The following is a 21,918-nucleotide window of genomic DNA, read 5'->3' on the forward strand; positions in this document are numbered from 1 at the left end:
ACTTCCACCTTGCCGCCCCGCAAATCCTAGTGCCCTAGGCAACCGCCTAGGTCGCCTAAATGGTTGCACTGGCCCTGGACACATCTATAATCCCCTGGGCCCTCTTGGTTTCCCTTGTTGAAAGCTAGATGCTATGCCCTACATTTGAAAATAAAGAAAAATCAAACAAGTTATTCTGAATTTTATCCATTCAACTGAATGCCACATTGACCAACATAAAAGAGGGGTGAACTGAGCAGCACCAGTTGGAAATGGTATTGAGAACATATGACAAGAATTATATGACAAGTGATGATCATATAAAAATGTCACTGTTTTTATTACTACTAATAATCATCTTTATTACGGTAAGGTTTAAGGGCCAACAAAGAGTGGGGCCTCATTGTGCTAGTTACTATACAACCACAGAATAGTAGACCTGCTCCATGCAGATGGACCTCTTTGCCTGTGAAAACCAGGTTGCAGAATCAGAGCCTAAGGTCCTGATCCTATGAACACTTACACATGTGCTTAATTTTAGTACCAGGAGTGTCCCAGGGAAATCATAGGACAGCTAAGTGCAAGCATAAGTGTTTGCACCCCTCCTGCACCCCAACTCCCTGCCCTGTGCCCCCTCCCGCACTCTGCATCCCCTGCCCTGAGACCCCTCCTACATCCCAATCCCCTGCCCTGAGCCCCTGCCGTACCCTGCACCCCTCCTGCACTGCAACTGCCTGCCCTGAGCCCCTAACCCCTTGCCTCTAGCCCCTGCCCTACTCTGCACCCCTGCTGCACCCCAACCCCCAGCCCTGATCCCCCTCTTGCACCCTGAACCCTTGCGAAGCCCCCTGCTGCACCCCGCACCCTTCGTGCAGCCCGCACCCCTGCCCTGAGCCCCTTCCTACACACTGCACCCTCTCCCACACCCTGCACTCCCTCCCACACCCCAGCCTACATCCACGGCCCTGCATGCAATCTCTCCACCCAGATGTGACCATCAGCCCAAAAAGTTTGCCCACCCCTGGCATAGAGAATAAATTAGCCTTCCATCCATGACAAGGAATGCCGTACTTTGGTAAGGCAGCATGAGGCAGGTTGCATTGCTGCTGCCAGTGTTGCATTAATTCCATCCAAGAATCTCAAAGTGTGCTACAAATATCAAGGAAGTAAGTAGTAATATCCTTATTTTGCAGATGTGGAGACTGAGGTACAGAGAGGTTTAAATTACTTGGTTTAAGTCCCACAGCAAGTCCCTAGCAGGAGCAAGACTAGACTACAGATTTTCTGTTTTCCACTTTTCAGTTTTAAACATTTTAAAGGTCCGGGATGTAAAATCTGGGATTTAAACTACTTGTCGGTATCTCTTTGAACTCAAGGCTGCCTCTGAAAGGAAGACAATATAGGGTACTGGTGAGGCAGAAATGTCTAGCAGTTTGTTAATAAAAATCCTATTGAAGAATTAAAAATTGGCCAGTCTTCTTAAGCAATGTTGCTCCTATGAAAAAAAAACCAATTCATAGAATCATAGACTTTAAGGTCAGAAGGGACCATTATGATAGGCTAGTCTGACCTCCTGCCTTCTTCCTGTTCTACTCCTCTCATGGTACTGCTCTGCTACCTACCTCAATAAAGGAGAACTAACAGTTAAAAAGCCTTGTTCAAAAATTTTAAGTAACACTTAACTTTCAAATGCCTGAACAGCAAATGTAACTTTTCTTGTCTGCATAGTAAACACTGGCATTTTTATCTGTTTGAATAATCAAAGTGGTGCTCTCCGTGCCTTCCTGGTGGTAAAGATTTAAACTGCTTCCTGAAGGTCCACAGTCTTGGCCAGCTCATGCTCTATTGAGATGGTTGCAAGGCCGACCAGCCTCTCCTGTGTCATTGTGGAGCATAGATGCATTTTTATTAACTTCAGCTTGGAGAAGCTGCATTCTCCACTGGCAACTGTTACAGGAAGTGTTAGAAGTATGCATAGAGCAACAAAAGCATTTGGAAAGAGGGTGGTCATCTTATTTGTGCACGTATATTCCAGAACAGCCTTTGGAGTTGATTCTGCTGAAATGTATCTTGAAAGGGCTTTCAGTTCATCACCTAAATCACTCGCATCAATATCACGCATGTCATCATGTGTTAACACTGTCTCTAGTGCCCTGCATTGCTGGTGTAGGTCGTCTTCAGGTGTAATGAGGAGTTTTGGAATATCATACAACATCCTAAATATATTGCTGTGTTCCTTGAGCTGCATGAAATGTCCTTCAACTGACTGTATTGCACAATCTAGCATCTGGTTAAAGAATTCAACTTTGAATTGTTGTTTGGGGTCTCTTATGGGATTATCCAATGCCTCTTAATCAAAATGTCTTCTTCGGTGTTCTCTTGTATTCTTGAATGGGTGGGAAAATAGCTTCAGTGTGAAGTTCCTCTGCCAACTTCTGTTCACTCTTCAGAATGTTTTGAAATCCCTCATCTGACCGATAAGACTGTAGGTATGACTTTGCTTTGTTCAGTTGTTCCACTGCTCCAGATATATCAAGGTCAACACGTTGGAGTCTCTTGCTTACAACATTTATTTCAAACAGTATGTCATGCCACAACACTAAGCCACACAGAAATTTCAAGTTATGTATGTTTCTGGTGATTCTATTTCCCTCTGCCACTGTTCTCCCACAAACAGTTCCTGTCATAGCATTATGCTCCATAATGGCAACTTTGGCATCATCTATCTTCCCAATTTGGTGTTTGATAGGCTTATCACCTCCACTCGACTTTTCCATCGTGTGGCACTCAGTGGTTTCAGTGTCAGAGAAGATGTTCCCAGAGGTTGCTTCAAAATTTGCCATAGATGAGTTGATGCAGAGAAAAATACATAGATGCTTTGAATTACACTAAAAAATTCAGCAGCCTCAATAGAAGCTGATGCTGCATCACTGACCACCAAGTTCAATGAATGAGAACTAAACTACATGGGACAAAAGAAGCTCGAGGGTTTAACTCTCGGATCCATGTCTGCACTCCTCTGTTCCTTCCTCTCATATTGGCACCATTATCGTAGCCCTGACCTCTCATATCAGCCATCGCAATTCCCATATCTTCCAGCTTTTTAAGAAGCACATTTGTCATACCAGCTCCTGTAGTATCATCAATGTCAATAAATTCTAGAAAATGCTCTCTGACAGTCACCATTACAGAGACATTTTCATTTGGGTCTGCTGTTGTTACAAAATGCACCATTAAAGTCATTTGTTCCATATGGCTGATGTCAGGTATGCAGTCCAGAATAACAGAGTAATATCTTGCTGACTTCAGATCTGCCACAATCTTCTGTTTGACTTTTGTTGCCAGTAACTGTATGATCTCATTTTGAATTGTTTGTCCAAGGTAGTGGTGTGTGTACATTTCTTGGGTGGTGACTCTTCTTAGAGGCTCCTGGAGTACAGCATCCAACTCAGCCATCAGTTCCACAGTGTTAAGGAAGTTTCCATTGTTTGGCACATACAGCTGATCTGAAGTGCCATGCAGTGCTAGGTTTTGGGTAGCAAGCATTCTCACAATGGAAATGAGCCTTTTCAGAACATTTTGCCAGTAAAGAGACTTTGATGTAATCTTCTCTTGACGTTGATCATCTATGGTGGCCTTTAACCTTAGTCTCATCCGAAGCTCTTTCCACCTATGGAATGTTCTCTGGTGATTTGCTGCTTTCTCATGGCATGCCAGATTTCTAGCCAGATTTTCCCAGTCCTTTGTTCCTGTAGAATCCAATGTGGCTGGAACATTAGACTGGAAGAGTTTGCAATAAAAACACTATGCAGCATTCTGGGTTTTTGAGTACATAAGCCATGGCCTCTCCACTTTGTCACCATTGGGGATTTCACACCCGTAATGTGTTGAACGGAAGCTTCTATTTTCATTGTCTTTGAGGAAAATGAAGTTTTTCACTTGCTATGGTCCATGCGGTACAAGGAAGTCCCTCAGGCTACTGCTCAAGTGGGTCAACAGTTCTGGATCATCCAGACTTAAGGAACTAAACTCAGCAACAGCTGTTTCTTGCACCTCCACCACATTCTTCTCTGATCTACACTTTTCTTCAGGAATGTGCATGGTTACATCCATTTGAGATGGCAATATAGATGCTGCAGTAACTGCCAGGTTACCTGCATTTTGACTAACTGGAAGATCAGGCATCTCCTCATCACTCTCAAACTCACTGGGGCCGGAAGGCTCACTGTGAACATTTGTGTCTATGTATCTCAGGAGAGCTCCTTCCTGCTTAAATAGAAAAGCTTCCTTTGCTTGCTTTCTTTTTTCTGAATGCTGCCCCAGAGGGGTGTTTTCTTCTTTCATTCATGACTGCTGTGTTGTGCCAGCTATAGTGGCTCTCAACACTCAGTTGAAGGGGACAAATAAGCAGGGTAGCAGGGCCTGAGTGAGGGAAGATATCAGCGTCTTAAGGGCCTAGCTGGCTCCTACTGCTTCAGTTGACTGTCTGTTCTCCTCAGGTGGGTTTAGGGAAGCAGCAGGAAACAGGAAGCTCCCTGAGAAGCTGGTGTTCATCAGTCCGGCTCCTGGAGGTGCTAGAGAGGTGCATAAGAGGCTCCTCTTCCTCTCTCTTCCTGCAGCTCCTGCTGCTTTCTGTTATTCCTTCTCACCTTTTCTCCTGCCTGCCTGTTATGTCTCTTGTGCCCTCCTTCCTCCAGCACAGCACTCCACCATCTCTGTGCATCTAGAGCAGAGAGAATACATATGCACCAGCAGCAGACACAATTTTCTACACTCTGGGGCCTAGTGGCACCCCCCGCTCAGTCTGGCACCTGAAGCAGCCGCTTCAGTTTGCCTCATGGTAAGGCCAGCCGTGAAGAGTTGGTCTGTTTATATTATTTTGTGTTTATAGATAGTCCTGTTTTTCAAGTTTTATGAAGGAAATGTGTCCAGAGGGGGTTTTGTTGCTGTTTTAATTGTGTTAGATACAAAAACAATAAACCTGAAACCTTCAAAGAGGATTTTTTTTCGTTTTGCTTAACCTAAGCCTCATATGAACTTTCTATCTGGCTGTTATTATCTAAGCTCTGTCACAATGATAAATATGGAGTGCTGCTTCCTGCATGTTGAAGCTGATTAGTTATTTATCACAGAAAGATGTTACTTGTTTTTTAAAAGATGGGTGCTCAATTTCATAGTTTCAACAAAAATAATTAAAAATATAAAATCAGAAAAATAAGGTGATTTTCTATTTAGTTTTTTGTTATTAAGGTGTTCAGGATAAACATTTAGGCTCTAATCCCATCATTGTGACCAATGATTTTAAAATAAGAAAAATGTTTGCAGGTGTTTTTTGCCAAAATTTGTTTGTATACATTGAAAAATTAATAAATACAAATCACTGACAAATTGCACATGGATTAATGCTACTCTTAGGGTTTTTTTCTGAAAAAATCAGGTGGGCATATTCATTGCTGCCTCAGAAATGGGACAATTTAAATGATGATTGAATTACATTTAAAATGTTTCATTGAAACACACAAATAGCAAATTCATCATAAGACGCTGATCACTTATGCATATGTTTAACTCGACTGCTATTGATAGGACTGGTCAAGAGTTAAGTATGTGTTTCCAGGACTGGGGTATATGTGGGAAGATTTAGGCTGTGATCCTGCAAACGCATACTCACATGTGTAAGTTTACTCATAGGAGTAACCCTACGGAGGCTTATAGAATCAACGTCCAGATTAAATATATCCAGAGTCTTCCTATATTTAGAAAACATTTCAAAATCTTCCTCTTTGATAAAGCCTTCCCATATAACAAGAATGGCAGTCACAACACCAATACCCCTTACTACTCTTCCCTCCTGAAACAGACCCCAAATCAACAAACAGACCACGCAAACCAACAAATAACCTGCTCCTAAGGAAAGTGTTTATAGCCCTCGAAGATGCCATGAGGTGCGGGGACTTTGCTATTGCTAATCTATTTCACATGAATGGTGCTCAGATAGTAAGGTGATGGGTAGTGGCAGTACAAAACCCTTAGAGAGATCAGCTAGGTTCGATATTAGCTTAGAAGATAATGTTTGCACTTCACAGTCCAAGAGACACAGACAAGGTTTTAATCTCAGGGCCAAAAGACCAAACACATCAAGACACTTGATCATAGTCTTTAATAGGCTGAGAAACTACTTACACTTGATCTTAGCTCCAAGGAGCCAAAAAGCATATGGATAAATGTGTGCAGGGTGCATATGTAGGGATAGCTCAGTGGTTTGAGCATTGGCCTGCTAAACCCAGGGCTGTAAATTCAATCCTTGAGGAGGCCGTTTAGGGAGCTGGGGGTTGGCCTAGCTTTGAGCAGGGGGTTGGACTAGATGAGGTCCCTTCTAACCCTGATGTTCTATGAATAAATGTCTCCAGTGTTAGGCCTGAATAAAGATATAGCAGACAAAACCAGGTATGCCAACCTGACCAAAGTCAGGCTAACAGAGGTTTGAGGGTAATCCCTGAGTGGAAAAGAACTAAGAAGCAGCATGTCTCACGAAGCGCTGGGAAAAAGTGAGATAAGGGAGGGGCTGCATTCCTGGTATAGTACCAACTGTGTTGTGTTAGGAACAGTTCCTTTGAAGAACTGATAAGAAATCCCAGCCTCCCTGTTTTCACTCCTTGGTTAGGTTCTCTGTCTGTTTTAACTCCCCTACATTCCTAACTTCTGGTGTTTGCTAAGATATTGTTAATTACCTAATGCTGTAAAACATGTATACTAAAAGTGTCTAGTTTCTAGTTGTTAGAAGAAGGGGGTGGGTTGCTCCAGTGAATAATTTATGACGCGATGGAACTGTCTATATAGGCTTATACTAAGATGTAAAGAGCAGGCTGGTTCTCTCTGGAGACGAGCTGCTCTCTATTGATGAGTGCACTTGTCAATAAAGAGCTTTTGATCGGACCTTGCTGGTGTTGCCTGTCTCTCTTGCGGTCAGACAACGAACTTTGCCGTCTGGGTTAAAGTCCCCGACACCAGGATCAGCAGGACTGGCTCCAGGCACCAGCTAAGGAAGCAGGTGCTTGGGTGGCCAATGCAAAGGAGTGGCACTCTGTCCACTATTGGGGTGAGTCTTCTGTAGGAATTTGGCAGCAGGTCCCTCTTCTTCTTTGAGGTGCTGCTGAAGAGGAGGGGAGGGAGTGAAGGACCTGCTGCTGAAGAGGGGAGTGGTGCAATTGAGGTGCTACCAATTAGCTTCCCCCCCTGGGGGCAGCCAGAAACCTGGAGCCAGCCCTGAGGATCAGGGCCCAAGGATGTTCAATACTCCAGTAAACTCTGACTCCCCCAGCCCTTTCCTTTCTCATCTTAGTTAGCAGTTTAAAAGGCTCCTTTATTTTCCTTTTCCAGTCCTGTCTCCTAATACCTTCCCTTTTCTCTCTCAGTGCGTTTGGCAGGCAAGATGCTTGTTATCACTCTTTTCCTGCTCAAAAGCCCCCTACAAAAACCCAGCCGAGGGTAAGGATAATAATATCACTGCTGCTGTCTGTGTGACGTGAGGCAGTGAAGCTGGCCCTTTAAAACGGAGCCACTGAGCTCTCCCTCCTCCCATTTACTGCATGTGCGAGGCCTCCTCCTGACCCAGGAACAGAAACATCCTGTTAGCTGGCTGGCTGCTGGCACCCGGAAGCCATCTCTCTGCAGCCTGCACACAGGCGGCACCAGCTGCAGCAGGAGGGAGTTGGGGGGTGTGGGGTCTGAGGTGCTGTGTATGCACCGCATCCCCCTCTCCCTAATCGGCAGGACCAGAGCCCTGTGGCTACAGCAGTTAAAGGCCCGCGGTGGAGGGAGATTGCCTTTCAGTGCAGTGGCAGGTGCTTGGTTTCCAGGGCAGGTTGCTGCCCTTAGTTCCCCCCGGGGAAAGGAGTGGGTGGGGTATTTCCAGCAGCGAAGTGGTCCCAGGGAGAATCCCCCAGCACAGCAGCAGCAGGAGCAGCCACCATGGGAGCTGAGCAAAGTGCAGAAGCTGAGAACCGGCCAAATGATCTGAGCACTTCAGGTCGGTCTCTTTGTGTCCTCCTCTCACCCCTTTGCTATAGTCATAACCCACCAGTCAGAAGGGTATGGGGGAGGAGGTAGCAGCAGCAGCATAATCTCTGGTGTGCAGTCTGGATTTCTGGGGTGAGTTGGGTAGTGCTGGTTGTTAGGAGTGGCAGGGATTTTTGTGTACTCATTGTTAATACGTGGCTGGGTGATTATATGTATTACTGAGCCCTATGTGTTTGCACAGTGTTTTACAGGAGACTAAAATGACAGCCCCTGCTTATACATGTCTCAGGGATGCAACAAATTGACAGCAAGGGGAACCAGACACAATTTCTATAGCAAGGGAAAACAGCATTTGATCGTGGAGCCTTAGGGGGGTGTGTGCATTTTTTTTCCCCTGCAGAAAGCAGCTAGTATATGTTGCTATAGTTCTTCCTCTTACTGCTGTTGTAGTGGGTGATTGTGCAGAAGCATCTGTGTATGGAAGGATCAGGATGATGATAGCATGGGTAACTTGTATACAAGCAGTGGGAGACTGTTTGATCACAAGGGGTGGCAAGGCAGAAGCATACTAAAATATCTGTTAGGACTAAGATATGGGAACAGAAGCAGAGATGTTGTTCAGAGTCTTGAAGGTGAGGATCAGCATTACATTCATGCTGCGAAAGATTAAATGAGTGGAGAGTCAGTGAAGAGGAAATTTTGTGGTCAGAGCAGAGGGAGAGAAACATCTGTCTAACTTTATCCCTGCATCTTAGTGATCATATTGTGTATACTGGCAGATGTGTTTCAGGAGAGTGGGGGAATACTGCGGGCAACATGGCTACAGAGTGTCTTGTTTGCACAGTTCATCTCTCTCTAGCTGTGCTGCATGCTAAGCAGATGGCCATGGGAGGATGGAGGAGCTTTAGCCCCAGCCAAGATTACTGGAGAGAGAGACTTCAGTAGAGTTTGTTTTATCTAATTTTCATCACAATGAGTAACAATATTAGTTTAAAACAAATAGCTGAAACACCATGTACATCTAGTTAACTGCAGAAAGTGACTGTAGCAGGCAATGTTTTGAGGATTTTAAAAAACCCTAAATGTAATGGGATAGTTTCACCTTCAAAATCATGTGTTGTCAAAAATATCTTTGCTTGTGTTACTAATAAGCCCTTTAGATTATTAAATATGAAAGAAATATAAAAATGCTGTATTTGCCTGTGTGTGTGTGTGTGTGTGTGTGTTTTATATGTACTTTTTTACATTTCTCTAGGTAGTGAATATTAACAAAGTCAGTTTCACTTTTATTCATGCCATTCTAAGATTCTTTAGGCTGCAATATTTTGAGTTTCAAATGGTGCAGGAGATTGTTCACTTGTTTGAAACTAAGTCCTTAACTGTTGGGGGGAGGGGTGGTGGTGTGGTGTGTGTTAATGAAAACATTTGTTGTTCTTTGGCTTGTTTTTAATAACATTAAAATTTTGGGCCAAATTTAAGTTGATGGTGATGCTCTAAAAATTTTAAGAAGTGCAGCATTTCTGAGTCTAAGTGACGGTTTGAAATGGCCCACGGCAGTTACTTTCTGATAGCTGTCTATTTTTAAGTAACAAATATTCTTTGTTCAGCTTTCCATTGACTTTTAAAAAACCCTGGAATAATGCTGAATGTGATATAACCCAATATAAAAGTGTGTGTGTGATCTACATCTATCAAGCAGAACCTCTTATAACCAGGGAAAGTAGAAGAGCACAGTGAAGTCCATTTCACTTACCTGGGAGGCACCTAGGTACTCCAGTGGTGACTGCTACAGAAAACCTTATTATGGACAGACTGCACACACCACAGTCATGCTTTCTTGGCAAAAGATGAAGCAGATCAGTAGTGATAGCATTAGCATTGTACCTCCTTATTCATTTAAATGTTTGATTTACTTATTTTTCCCTACAGCATCTCCTTCTCCAGCCAAGCAACGAGCTAAAATGGATGATATTGTGGTGGTGGCTCCAGGAACACAGTCCTCACGGAACGTAAGCAACGATCCTGATGTGATAAAATTGCAAGAGATTCCAACTTTCCAGCCCCTTTTAACAGGTAAGAGAGAATTCTGCACCTCCCCCCTGCACTTTTCACCTTTAGGAAACTCAGTAGGGGACACAACCCCATCTCTGTCAGAGTCCAGGTTCCTGATGATCTAATCACTTCTCTTCTTTCCCCAATCTATGTTTTATGCCTTGCACCCATAAGCCCTACACCACTGTGCTATCCTGAGGAGTGGTGAGCAGGGGCAGTGGCGTAATGGGAATGGTGGAAGTTCTGCCTCTCCTAGAGGCCATGGGCATACTTCTGTGATTACAAGAGATCTAGAGACCTGGTTTAGTTGTTAGGTTGCCCAGCCTGGTGAGGGTACGTTAAAATTGTTTTCGACTTTTTGTTATTGGAGGCTTTTGGAAAATAAAATGAGTAGAGAGAAAGTACCCACCCTTTGGGGCCTATAGAACATAATAGTGTCCCCTAGTATCAGTTCAAAACCTTTATTCCCACCACATCTTCTTCCTTCCCTTCACCCCATCCTTCTTTTGCCTGTTCTATTCCCCTTCTGAGCTGACCCTTCCTTTGTCCCAGCTGCTCACTTGCTTTTCTGGTGCTTTGTATGAAAGTGATACTCCACATCTCTCCTGTCTGAGTGTGTTGCTGATAGGAGCACCGTGTCTGTCTGTTACCTTGGTTTTGCCTGCATGTTATATAGCAGAGGTGGCCAAACCATGGCTTGTGAGCCATATGCAGCTCCATTATAGTTAAAGTGTGACTTGTGGAGTTCTCTCTTCCCAATTTCCACCTACCAGCCTTGTGAGGAGGGAGTGGGGGGCACAGTTTAAAGGTTTGCCCTTCCCAATAACTTGAGTCATGCCCCCTCCCTCTTATTCTCAGCGTCCTCGTCCTCCAGCGCCCAGCTGTTTGCCGCTGCCTCTCCTCACCGCTGCCTCTCCTCACCACTGCATCTGCCAGATTGCTGGCTCCAGCAACTGCTGTTCAGGGTGGGGGCCCTGTGGCACCATGTAACCGAGCGGGGCATGTCACCCCACGTGCATCCCCACGTTGCCTCTGGTTTTTGCCTGGTGGGGTGGAGGGTCTTGGAGCTCCAGCCCCATGGGGTGTGTCTACAGGGGCTTGGCACTGAAGCTCTGAGACCTAGCAGGTGCCTCTGGCAGGGCTGAAGCCCCAAGCCCTGGCAGGTGCACCCTGGCTCCTGAACTTCTGAAGGTTGTCATACGTGGCTCGGAGAGTCAGTAAATTTGGCCACCCCTGCTATAGAGATTGCAAGTGTCCTAGACCAGTCTCAGAGTTTTGCAGTGCTGGAGTGTCTCTGAGCTGGGGAAGCCCCTTAGAGCTCTGTATGGTTATGCTTTGAGCTCTCAGGTGAGGCAAGTGGATGAATGCAACAGAAGTGACCTTGGAAGGATCCTTTCCAGCAAAAGGGAGGTAAGGAGGGGAAGCAAATGGGTGGAGGTGAAGGAAAGGGATTAGTGAGGGCACTTCATTTGGATTGGTATTCCCAGGGGGAGAAAAGAGACCACTGTGCTCCAAATAATCCATGTTTGTGACTTGCTTCAAAGCCTATCAGCACTGCTTCATAACTGGCTACAATGTTGCTCAGTGGTGAGAGAGAATGCCATCAAAGGGCTGAAGTGTTACCAGTTTGGTGCACTCTACCCTTGCCAGTCCAAGAATCCAGAGACCAGGAGATGGAACCTGGATCCCACATAAGACCATGCAGAGCACTGAACACTAGGTCACTGGTGACCAGCCCCTTCCTCCCCCTTAAAAAAAAAATGTTATGCAGTTGTTTGCTAGGAAGTCTTTAGCCATTTAATTGTTGCGACCATGTAGGTCATGCTGACATCTGTTAACGCTTGGGCAGAGCTGCAAACTAGACTATATTGCACTGAATAAATAATTACATCCTGTCTCTCCAGCCCAAGTGTTGTATTTGTAAAACATAATGTGTTTGATTCTTGCATTCAAATCACCGAAAGCAGCATGGCCTAGGATAGAGCACTGGATGGGGACTTGGGAGACCTGGGTTCTGTTTATGGTTCTGCCACTAGCCTGCAGGGTGACCTTGGGAAGTCACTTCCCCTGGGTAAAATGAGGATAATGATACTGACCTCCTCTGCAATGTACTTTGAGAACTACTGATGGAAAAGTGCTGTATAGGAACTAGGTATTACTACTAGGCATGAATCTGGGGAAATCTTGCTCTGTGTGTGTGGTTTACATGGAGGGAAGAACAGATTTGAAACCTAGCTCAACTCAGTGAAGAAACGGAAACTGAGAATTAATTGTTTTATTAAAATTCACTTTTATTAAATCTTAGAAAAATTTAAGAAATGCTTAATGTAGTCAACCGATATCTCCTTTGCCATTTGCCTTAGGGTTTGCTGACCTTGGTGCATTGTAGAAGTTATAATTGTACTTGGATGACTAGTCCTTGAACAGTTTGTCCGATATAACTGACATCCATCATAGGCTCTCTGTGCAAGCAAATCTTTACCTCATTTTATTTTTTTTTCCTTTTAAAAAAACCAAAATAACCCACGTATCTGTTGCAGGGAAGACATCTGGCCTCTTCAATGTTTTCTGGAGAACACTGATAACAATTCAGTCTTTGAACATAAAAAATAAAATGAGGTGTATTTCTGTGAAATGTCTAGGGAGATTAATGTCCACTCCTCCCCTCCCCCGTCTTTTTTAATTGCTAGTAAAATTTGCATGGAAAACCAGGATTTCACTTATGTAAGAGCCATACTTCTGCTGTTTAATCCTCACCTGAAATCCTAATGTTCTATACTTGTGACTCCCATTAAGCTGTTCAGGAGAAGAATTTGATTTTGCACATTGCCAGTTATTATTTCAAGGGGGAATGAGCAGCAAGCTCTAGTGGACTCTTAAGAGGCAGAGATCCTGTTTGCATACAAATACCCCTAGTAATAAACACAGGGAATCAAAATACAGAAAATGTGTTCTATTGTACAGTTATCAGAGTGGTCTCTGTGTCGCATGCTTGTCAGTTTTTATCCTGAGCTGTCGGCAGCTCTTTAAATTCTGTTGTGGAATCACTTTGCCATTCTCAAATATATTTTTGAGTTGTGACTTTAACACACCCAATTTACCCTCCACTCCTATTTTAAATCAGTTTATGTTGTACCAGTTAATAAAATTTATGTACTAGTGCTTTAAACTGGCAGTACCAAACTTCTTGTCTTCAGTAGGCATCCTCTGTGAGGAGAGCTGGAAATGGCTTCCTCAGGTACAAGACAGTGCCCCTCTGAGGCAGTTATAGGAGTTTCAGGAGAACATCACAAGGGGCTTGTTCCTGGGACCGAACATACTCTTCAGTGCTGCCAGCTGAGGGGGGAGGAAGTGGGACATGAACTTGCATCTCTGAAATGGCAATGCAGCATGTTGCCACTAGACTGCCTCGCTGACCCAGTATGTGGTGCACTCTCTGTCTTCTGTTTGTGTGAATATAGTGCTGGTGAAAGATGATTCTGTCTTTGTATTTATGCTAGCACCTAAGAGCCCTAGTCGCAGACCAGGATCCCTCTGTGCTAGGTTCTGTACAAACACAGAACAAAAAGACAGTCCCTGTCCCCAAGAGCAAGGGTCTATTTGACAACCTAGGAGACTGAAGTCTTTAGAAGTTGTGTATGCAGAATTTGTCCCTTAGCCATTGCCTGGCCTGATCTTGCATGTGATTCTTACCTAAATGCTGACTGGTCTCCGTGCTCAGTATGTACAATCAATATGTAGCAAATGAAATTTTAATTAGGACCAAATACAAGGCAACTCAAAGTGGCTGACATTTTCAGAGTTAGCTAACAGATCCTTAAGATTTCTCTATTTCAGTTTTTCCATAAATGCCACTAAATACACGTCTACCCCAATATAATGCGACCCGATATAACATGGGTTCGCATACAACGCGGTAAAGCTTTGACATGCTGCTCTGAGCAGCGTGTTAAGGGTGCTGGACCAGGCTGGGGCCGAGGGATTTGATAAGGGGCAAAGGGTCTCGGGGGTGGTCATGGGCTCCCCCCGCCAGTGTCTGGGGGGCAGGAGCTGTGAGATGGCACTTTTGGGGGCCCTGCAGTCCCAGAGTGGCCCAGTGGATTAGCGGGGGGCCGGGAGAAGCCTGCTCTGCTTCCCTCATCCCAGCCCCAGATGTGTCGCTCGGGGGAGAGGACTTGGGGGAAGGGATCTCCCACGCACTCACCAGCAGCGGCGTAAGCGGAGCAGCCCAGCCCCAGCCCGCTCCACTCCACCAGCTCCTAGCCGCAGTGCTCTGCTTCCCACCGCCAGTGACTATGTGGGGTGTCCTTTCCCCAGCCTCCCCGCACTCACCTGTGGCAGGAAGCGGAGTGCTGCAGCTGGGAGGTAGCAGAGTGGAGCGGGCTGGGGCTGCGTTGCTCCGCTTCCCACTGCTACTGAATGTGGGGGGCGTCCTTTCCCCAACCTCCCCGCATTCACCGGCGGTGGGAAGCAGAGCAGCCCAGCCCCAGCCCGCTCCATTCCGCCAACTCCCAGCCGTGGCGCTTCACTTCCCGCTGCAGGTGAGTGCAGGACCTTTCCCCAGCTGCCCCCCAGCGACATGGCTGAGGCCGGGGCAAGGAAAGCGGAGTGTGCTGGGCCCGTGTTGCTCCACTTCCCGCCACAGGTGAGTGCGGGGGGACATCCTTTCCCCAACTTCTCTACACTCACCGGCAGCGGGAAGCGGAGTGCCGCAGCTGGGAGCTGGCGGAGTGGAGCAGACTGGGGCTGGGCTGCTCCGCTCCGCTTCCCGCCACTGCTGGTGAGTGCCTGTCAGAGGGAGGGGTGGATAGGGCTTGGAGCAGTCAGGGGACAGGGGGGTGGGTAGGGGGTGGGATCCTGGGGGTGATTAGGGACAGGGGTCTCTGGAGGGGGTGGTCAGGGAACAAGGAACGGGGGTGGGCAAAGCAAGTTTGATATAACACGGTCTCACCTATAACGCGGTGAGATTTTTTTGTCTCCCGAGGACCGCGTTATATCGGGATGGGGTGTACAAGTATGAAGGTCATTCCCTAAATTTTATGCCGCTTTCAAAATCTAATGCAGATTCTGCAAACCCTTAACTCACATGACTGGTCCCAATCAAGTTAATGGAACTGATTAATGTGAGGGTTTGGAATTAGTCAAGGGATATGCACCCCAAATTAGTGTTTTCACAAAACGCTTGGTCAGCAGAAGCCGAAAGTCATTGCTATTTAGCAATTGCTTCTCAGTGGCTAGTGGGCAGATATTCACATTAAAAGTTATACTAACTGGCATCCTTGTTGGAAGAGTCATCAAGTCAGCATGAGACCACACTATCCACTGGGCCCCAGAGATGGGTGATCCTTGTGGGTAAGGGGTTTTGAGGCAGGGCACTGTGTGGAAACTTGCACTGCACAGATTGTACCTGTGCTATGGATAAACAGAAGGCTTCATTTCCACTGTTTATTAACCCTGCATCTTTCACCAACACACAAAATTCACTTTGAAGTTATAGACATTCATCCATCTTCATTACCATATGAAGTCTTTTAATGTCAAGAGCTCTGCAGGCACTGCTGGGGATTTTGATTCAATAATTGCAGCTAAAAAATGTGGAAAAGGGAAGCATTGCTCCAGAAGTACTCACCCTATTGGTCAAGATTGTATTCTATATTTTGCACGCACGCGCACACACACACACACACACACACTGTCTAGCATTTCTTCAGTGTGAGTTTCAACAACTTAAGATATAGAAGTCACTAATATTACTTAGAGCCTATGATATCACTTCAAAACTACTTGAAGGAAACTCCAAGAAATTTCCTTTGAGTGTTTGGCTGACAAAATACAAGTTCCCTTCAGAGCCTTTACTCTTGTAGGTATTCTAATTGGCTATGCAACTTTATTTTCAGTGGGGAGATTAGCCAGTTCAAGATGACAGTTTTCCCCTCTGCATTCCCCACTACAAAGATCTCATTCCTGAATCAGGTAAAAGGAGGATGCTTGAGATGGCCTCTCATTAGAAGCCAAGCTACTGCCCCTGTTGTACATTCATGCATTGCTGGCCTGGAGAACTAAAGACTAAACCCATATACCTCATGTAGCAGAGATATTAGCGCATCAGGCTAGGTTCTCCTCCCTTCTTGATTCCTCCTAGACAGAGCAAAAACAAAAGGGATGTGGGTTATCTTTTGTTTGTTTTGTTTTAAGTGTGTCACATGAAGCAATTAAAATGAGACAGTCAACTGGCGTAAGTATAGCAGCATGGGCCTATGACAAAGGACGCCATTTCAGATTTTGGTTGGAGGGGGCAACTTTAACCGTGATTCCAGGGGCTACCTAGGCAACTGAAAACTCTAGTTTTTTTTCAGAAAACATAGAAATTCGCTGACTATGTATACGTAAGAATCTCTAATACTGTTCTGACATCTTGTATCATGTCACTTAAGGGACACTGGTTAGGTTTAAAATTTTAAAGTACATTCTTACTCCTGAATACAACAATTGAAACAACTGTAGAAAGAAATCTAGATATTTCTATCATTTACTTTATGTAGTTCACTAAGCTTGGAATAGATCATTTAACTTTTGGAAACCTCTGACAGGGGCAAGGCCCCATAAGTTTATACTGCACTTGCCTGGGGCTCTAGGGGTGTTACCCCACTACAAATAATAGACTAGAAACTGACACTTTTAAGTTACTTTCACAGTATTGCCCACCCCAAATGTTCAAAAATCATGAGTCAGACTCACTAAAAATCATTGGATTATGTAAAAGTAATAGATTTGGTGTTTTTTATTTGCCTTCTGCTTTTTGATCCTTTAGGGTGCACTGGGGTCACATTTTGAAGTTTTCTCCAAAGCCACAATGGCTAGAAACAAACTTTTTCTTTAAGGATGAAGGCTGAAATCATAACATAGCCACTTGACTCGGGGAGCTGGGGCTTTAAGAAAAACAATAGTTATTATGAGAGTCATGACAAAAGTATGAGTTAGTAATGCTGCTTTCATTTCTATTTAAAGACTAGTTACTTTCCAGAAGACTCTTAAGAAAAACACTACGGTGATTGAGTTGCAGTTCTTACATTAAGTTATTAAAACCAAACACCAAGAAAATTCCACATTTTAAAGTTGAGAAAAAATTCAGACTTCTAAGGTATATCAGGGCCACTGCAGGCAGGAAAGGAAAATAAACAGGTACAGGAGCTCTGGGCAGCTCTTAGACTCAGACTCCAGGACTGGAAGGGACCTCGAGAGGTCATCGAGTCCAGTCCCCTGCCCTCGTGGCAGGACCAAATACTGTCTAGACCATCCCTAATAGACATTTATCTAACCTACTCTTAAATATCTCCAGAGATGGAGATTCCACAACTTCCCTAGGCAATCTATTCCAGTGTTTAACTACCCTGACAGTTAGGAACTTTTTCCTAATGTCCAACCTAAATCTCCCTTGCTTGCAGTTTAAGGCCATTGCTTCTTGTTCTATCATTAGAGGCTAAGGTGAACAAGTTTTCTCCCTCCTCCTGATGACACCCTTTTAGATACCTGAAAACTGCTATCATGTCCCCTCTCAGTCTTCTCTTTTCCAAACTAAACAAACCCAATTCCTTCAGCCTTCCTTCATAGGTCATGTTCTCAAGACCTTTAATCATTCTCGTTGCTCTTCTCTGGACCCTCTCCAATTTCTCCACATCTTTCTTGAAATGCGGTGCCCAGAACTGGACACAATACTCCAGTTGAGGCCTAACCAGCGCAGAGTAAAGCGGAAGAATGACTTCTCGTGTCTTGTTTACAACACACCTGTTAATGCATCCCAGAATCACGTTTGCTTTTTTTGCAACAGTATCACACTGTTGACTCATATTAAGCTTGTGGTCCACTATGACCCCTAGATCTCTTTCTGCCATACTCCTTCCTAGACAGTCTCTTCCCATTCTGTATATGTGAAACTGATTGTTCCTTCCTAAGTGGAGCACTTTGCATTTGTCTTTATTGAACTTCATCCTGTTTACCTCAGATCATTTCTCCAATTTGTCCAGATCATTTTGAATTTTGACTCTGTCCTCCAAAGCAGTTGCAATCCCTCCCAGTTTGGTATTGTCCGCAAACTTAATAAGCGTACTTTCTATGCCAACATCTAAATCGTTGATGAAGATATTGAACAGAGCTGGTCCCAAAACAGACCCCTGCGGAACCCCACTTGTTATACCTTTCCAGCAGGATTGGGAGCCATTAATAACTACTCTCTGAGTACGGTTATCCAGCCAGTTATGCACCCACCTTATAGTGGCCCCATCTAAATTGTACTTTCCTAGTTTATCTATAAGAATATCATGCGAGACCGTATCAAATGCCTTACTAAAGTCTAGGTATATCACATCCACCGCTTCTCCCTTATCCACAAGGCTCGTTATCCTATCAAAGAATGCTATCAGATTAGTTTGACACGATTTGTTCTTTACAAATCCATGCTGGCTATTCCCTATCACCTTACCACCTTCCAAGTGTTTGCAGATGATTTCTTTAATTACTTGCTCCATTATCTTCCCTGGCACAGAATTTAAACTAACTGGTCTGTAGTTTCCTGGGTAGTTTTTATTTCCCTTTTTATAGATGGGCACTATATTTGCCCTTTTCCAGTCTTCTGGAATCTCCCCCGTCTCCCATGATTTCCCAAAGATAATAGCTAGAGGCTCAGATACCTCTTCTATTAACTCCTTGAGTATTCTAGGATGCATTTCATCAGGCCCTGGTGACTTACAGGCATCTAACTTTTCTAAGTGATTTTTTACTTGCTCTCTTTTTATTTTATCTTCTAAACCTACCCTCTTCCCGTAAGCATTCACTATGTTAAACATTCCTTCAGACTTCTCAGTGAAGACCGAAACAAAGAAGTCATTAAGCATCTCTGCCATTTCCAAGTCTCCCGTTACTGTTTCCCCCTCCTCACTGAGCAGTGGGCCTACCCTGTCCTTGGTCTTCCTCTTGCTTCTAATGTATTGATAAAAAGTTGTCTTGTTTCCCTTTATTCCCATAGCTAGTTTGAGCTCATTTTGTGCCTTTGCCTCTCTAATCTTGCCTCTGCATTCCTGTGTTATTTGCCTATATTCATCCTTTGTAATCTGACCTAGTTTCCATTTTTTATATGACGCCTTTTTATTTTGTAGGTCACGCAAGATCTCGTGGTTAAGCCACGGTGGTCTTTTGCCACATTTTCTATCTTTCCTAACCATCGGAATAGCTTGCTTTTGGGCCCTTAATAGCGTCCCTTTGAAAAACTGCCAACTCTCCTCAGTTGTTTTTCCCCTCAGTCTTGATTCCCATGGGACCTTACCTATCAGCTCTCTGAGCTTACCAAAATCCGCCTTCCTGAAATCCATTGTCTCTATTTTGCTGTACTCCCTTCTACCCTTCCTTAGAATTGCAAACTCTATGATTTCATGATCACTTTCACCCAAGCTTCCTTCTACTTTCAAATTCTCAACGAGTTCCTCCCTATTTGTTAAAATCAAGTCTAGAACAGCTTCCCCCCTAGTAGCTTTTTCAACTTTCTGAAATAAAAAGTTGTCTGCAATGCAGTCCAGGAACTTATTGGATAGTCTGTGCCCCGCGGTGTTATTTTCCCAACATATATCTGGACAGTTGAAGTCCCCCATCACCACCAAATCTTGGGCTTTGGATGATTTTGTTAGTTGTTTGAAAAAAGCCTCATCCACCTCTTCCACCTGGTTAGGTGGCCTGTAGTAGACTCCCAGCACGACATCACCCGTGTTTTTTACCCCTTTTAGCCTAACCCAGAGACTCTCAACACTTCCATCTCCTATGTCCATCTCCACCTCAGTCCAAGTGTGTACATTTTTAATATATAAGACAACACCTCCTCCTTTTTCCCCTGTCTATCCTTCCTGAGCAAACTATACCCATCCACACCAACATTCCAGTCGTATTATCCCACCAAGTTTCAGTAATGCCAACAATGTCAGTTATATTTATTTATTAGCACTTCCAGTTCTTCCTCTTCTCTTAATAATAATAATAATAATAATAAATAATAAAAAAAAAAGTTGGAGGGTCAAATCTTCCAGTCCTTAATCAGGTAAAACTTGTATTGCAATCAGCACTTTCACTCCTGGATATTTATGTGCTCAATAACTATACAGTTCATACTTAAATATCTCGAGCTATCTTATCCAGGGCTTGGGTAAGAGTTGGAACTTCTCTATACTACTGGTATCCCTTCCCTTGGTTTTGGCCCCTTCTTTTCAGAATGTAACCTTGGTTCAGAGGACTTAGCTGTATTTCTTCTGAGTCTCCTGCATTCTGTGAGTGCTGCGTTTCATTTTAGAATACAGTTCTTGACAGAATGTGTACATTTCCCTTTCTTCTGTTCCAGTATTTGAGTTTATTGCATTGTAATTCTGTGAAAATCCAGTCTGACAGAATTAGGAAAATAGTCCATACCAGGAATGTTACTATATTGAGTTTTCTGTGGCAAACCTGTACTGTTAAACTAATCCATAATACACACAATGCTGAGTCCTTCCTAGCACAAGAAGAGAATTAACCATTCTGAGCTTTATTTTCTCTTCCTAATTGCAGAGAAGATTCTTTACATCCAGTATTTTCACTGAGGCCCCAAACACTGATATACATCAATGAAAATGTCATCCACTATGAAAACTACTTAAACCCAAATAGTGTGACACAGAACCATTTCTGGATCTATTAACATGTCTTGTACCTGTCTGCTTACGGACTGTAATGCATTGTAAGTGCTTAAATATGGTCAAGATTTTCAAAAGTGATTGTTTTTTAGGTGCCTTAATGCTCAAAATAAGGTACACATTTTTAATGGTGAAAGTAATTAACCAGTGGAACAGCTCACCAGGGGTTGTGGTGGATTGCCCCATCATTGGATAGTTTAAAATCAAGGGTGGATGTTTGTATCTTTTAGAAAATCTTCTCAAACAGGAAGCAATATGGAAGTGCTCTGTGTGTTATGCAGGAGGTCAGGCTCGATCAAGGTTGGCAATTTTTCAAACAAGAGAAGCCATTTTTTTGGTTTTGTCTTTGACCAAAATATTTTGAGAACTGCATCACACGCACAGCTACTTGTAGAGTTAGAATTTATCAACTAATAATACTTGAACATAATAAAGTTGTTATAACTCACCAATACTTTTAATGTGACTTCTGCTGTTGGACATCTTTGGAGAGTTGCTCAATGTTTGGTAACTATGCCGTGATTTTCATTTTCAAGCAGGACTCAAGACTAACATCTTGCAGTTGGCACCTCAGTTTGTTTTTGATGAAATTCATGTTGGAAAACACTTGTTCACAGAAGGAAGTTGAACCGAAGATTGAGAGAAGTACAAATTCCATATTTCTTCAGCAGACTCTATGTATCCAGTAGACAATTCCAAATATCGAATATAATCTGGTTTTGCCGTTTAAGGTCATCTATTTCAGATGACTTGTGTTGTTGCCCTAGGATGGATTTCTGCCTTTCCATATTTTCAGTGGACAAGATCAGTGACAAGATCTTTCAATTTGTGGAAGAAGGGTGGGATTAGCAAGGAAAGCTATCTGAGTGAGGTCAGAACATGTAGCGATAAACTGAGAGGCTAGAAGCCAAGTAGAGTTGAACCTTGCAAAGGGAATTAAAACCAATAGTAAAAGGTTCTATAGCCATATAAATAAGAAGAAAACAAAGAAAGAAGAAGTGGGACCGCTACACACTGAGGATGGAAAGGAGGTTAAGGATAACCTAGGCATGGCCCAATATCTAAATAAGTACTTTGCCTCAGTCTTTAATAAGGCTAATGGGGATCTTAGGGGTAATGGAAGGATGACAAACGGGAATGAGGATATGGAGGTGGATAT

General features: G+C 43.9%; 1 protein-coding gene across 2 annotated transcripts in view; it reads left to right on the forward strand.

Moving 5' to 3' along the window:
- Positions 1-4,401: 4,401 nt before the first annotated feature.
- BORCS5 (BLOC-1 related complex subunit 5) overlaps positions 4,402-21,918 on the forward strand; it is a 126,471-nt gene continuing 108,954 nt past the window's right edge. Inside the window, exons 1-2 of one of the 2 annotated variants that reach the window (XM_050966732.1) lie at positions 4,402-4,561; positions 9,928-10,071. In XM_050966732.1, the coding sequence (XP_050822689.1) occupies positions 9,960-10,071 (112 nt within the window). In that variant the 5' untranslated portion in view covers positions 4,402-4,561; positions 9,928-9,959. Of the gene's footprint in view, positions 4,562-7,836; positions 8,009-9,927; positions 10,072-21,918 lie in introns of those variants that run through there. The other variant, XM_050966723.1, reaches the window with a different exon arrangement.

The sequence above is a fragment of the Gopherus flavomarginatus genome, chromosome 1 (genome assembly GCF_025201925.1).
Source record: "Gopherus flavomarginatus isolate rGopFla2 chromosome 1, rGopFla2.mat.asm, whole genome shotgun sequence".
Lineage (NCBI taxonomy): Eukaryota > Metazoa > Chordata > Testudines > Testudinidae > Gopherus > Gopherus flavomarginatus.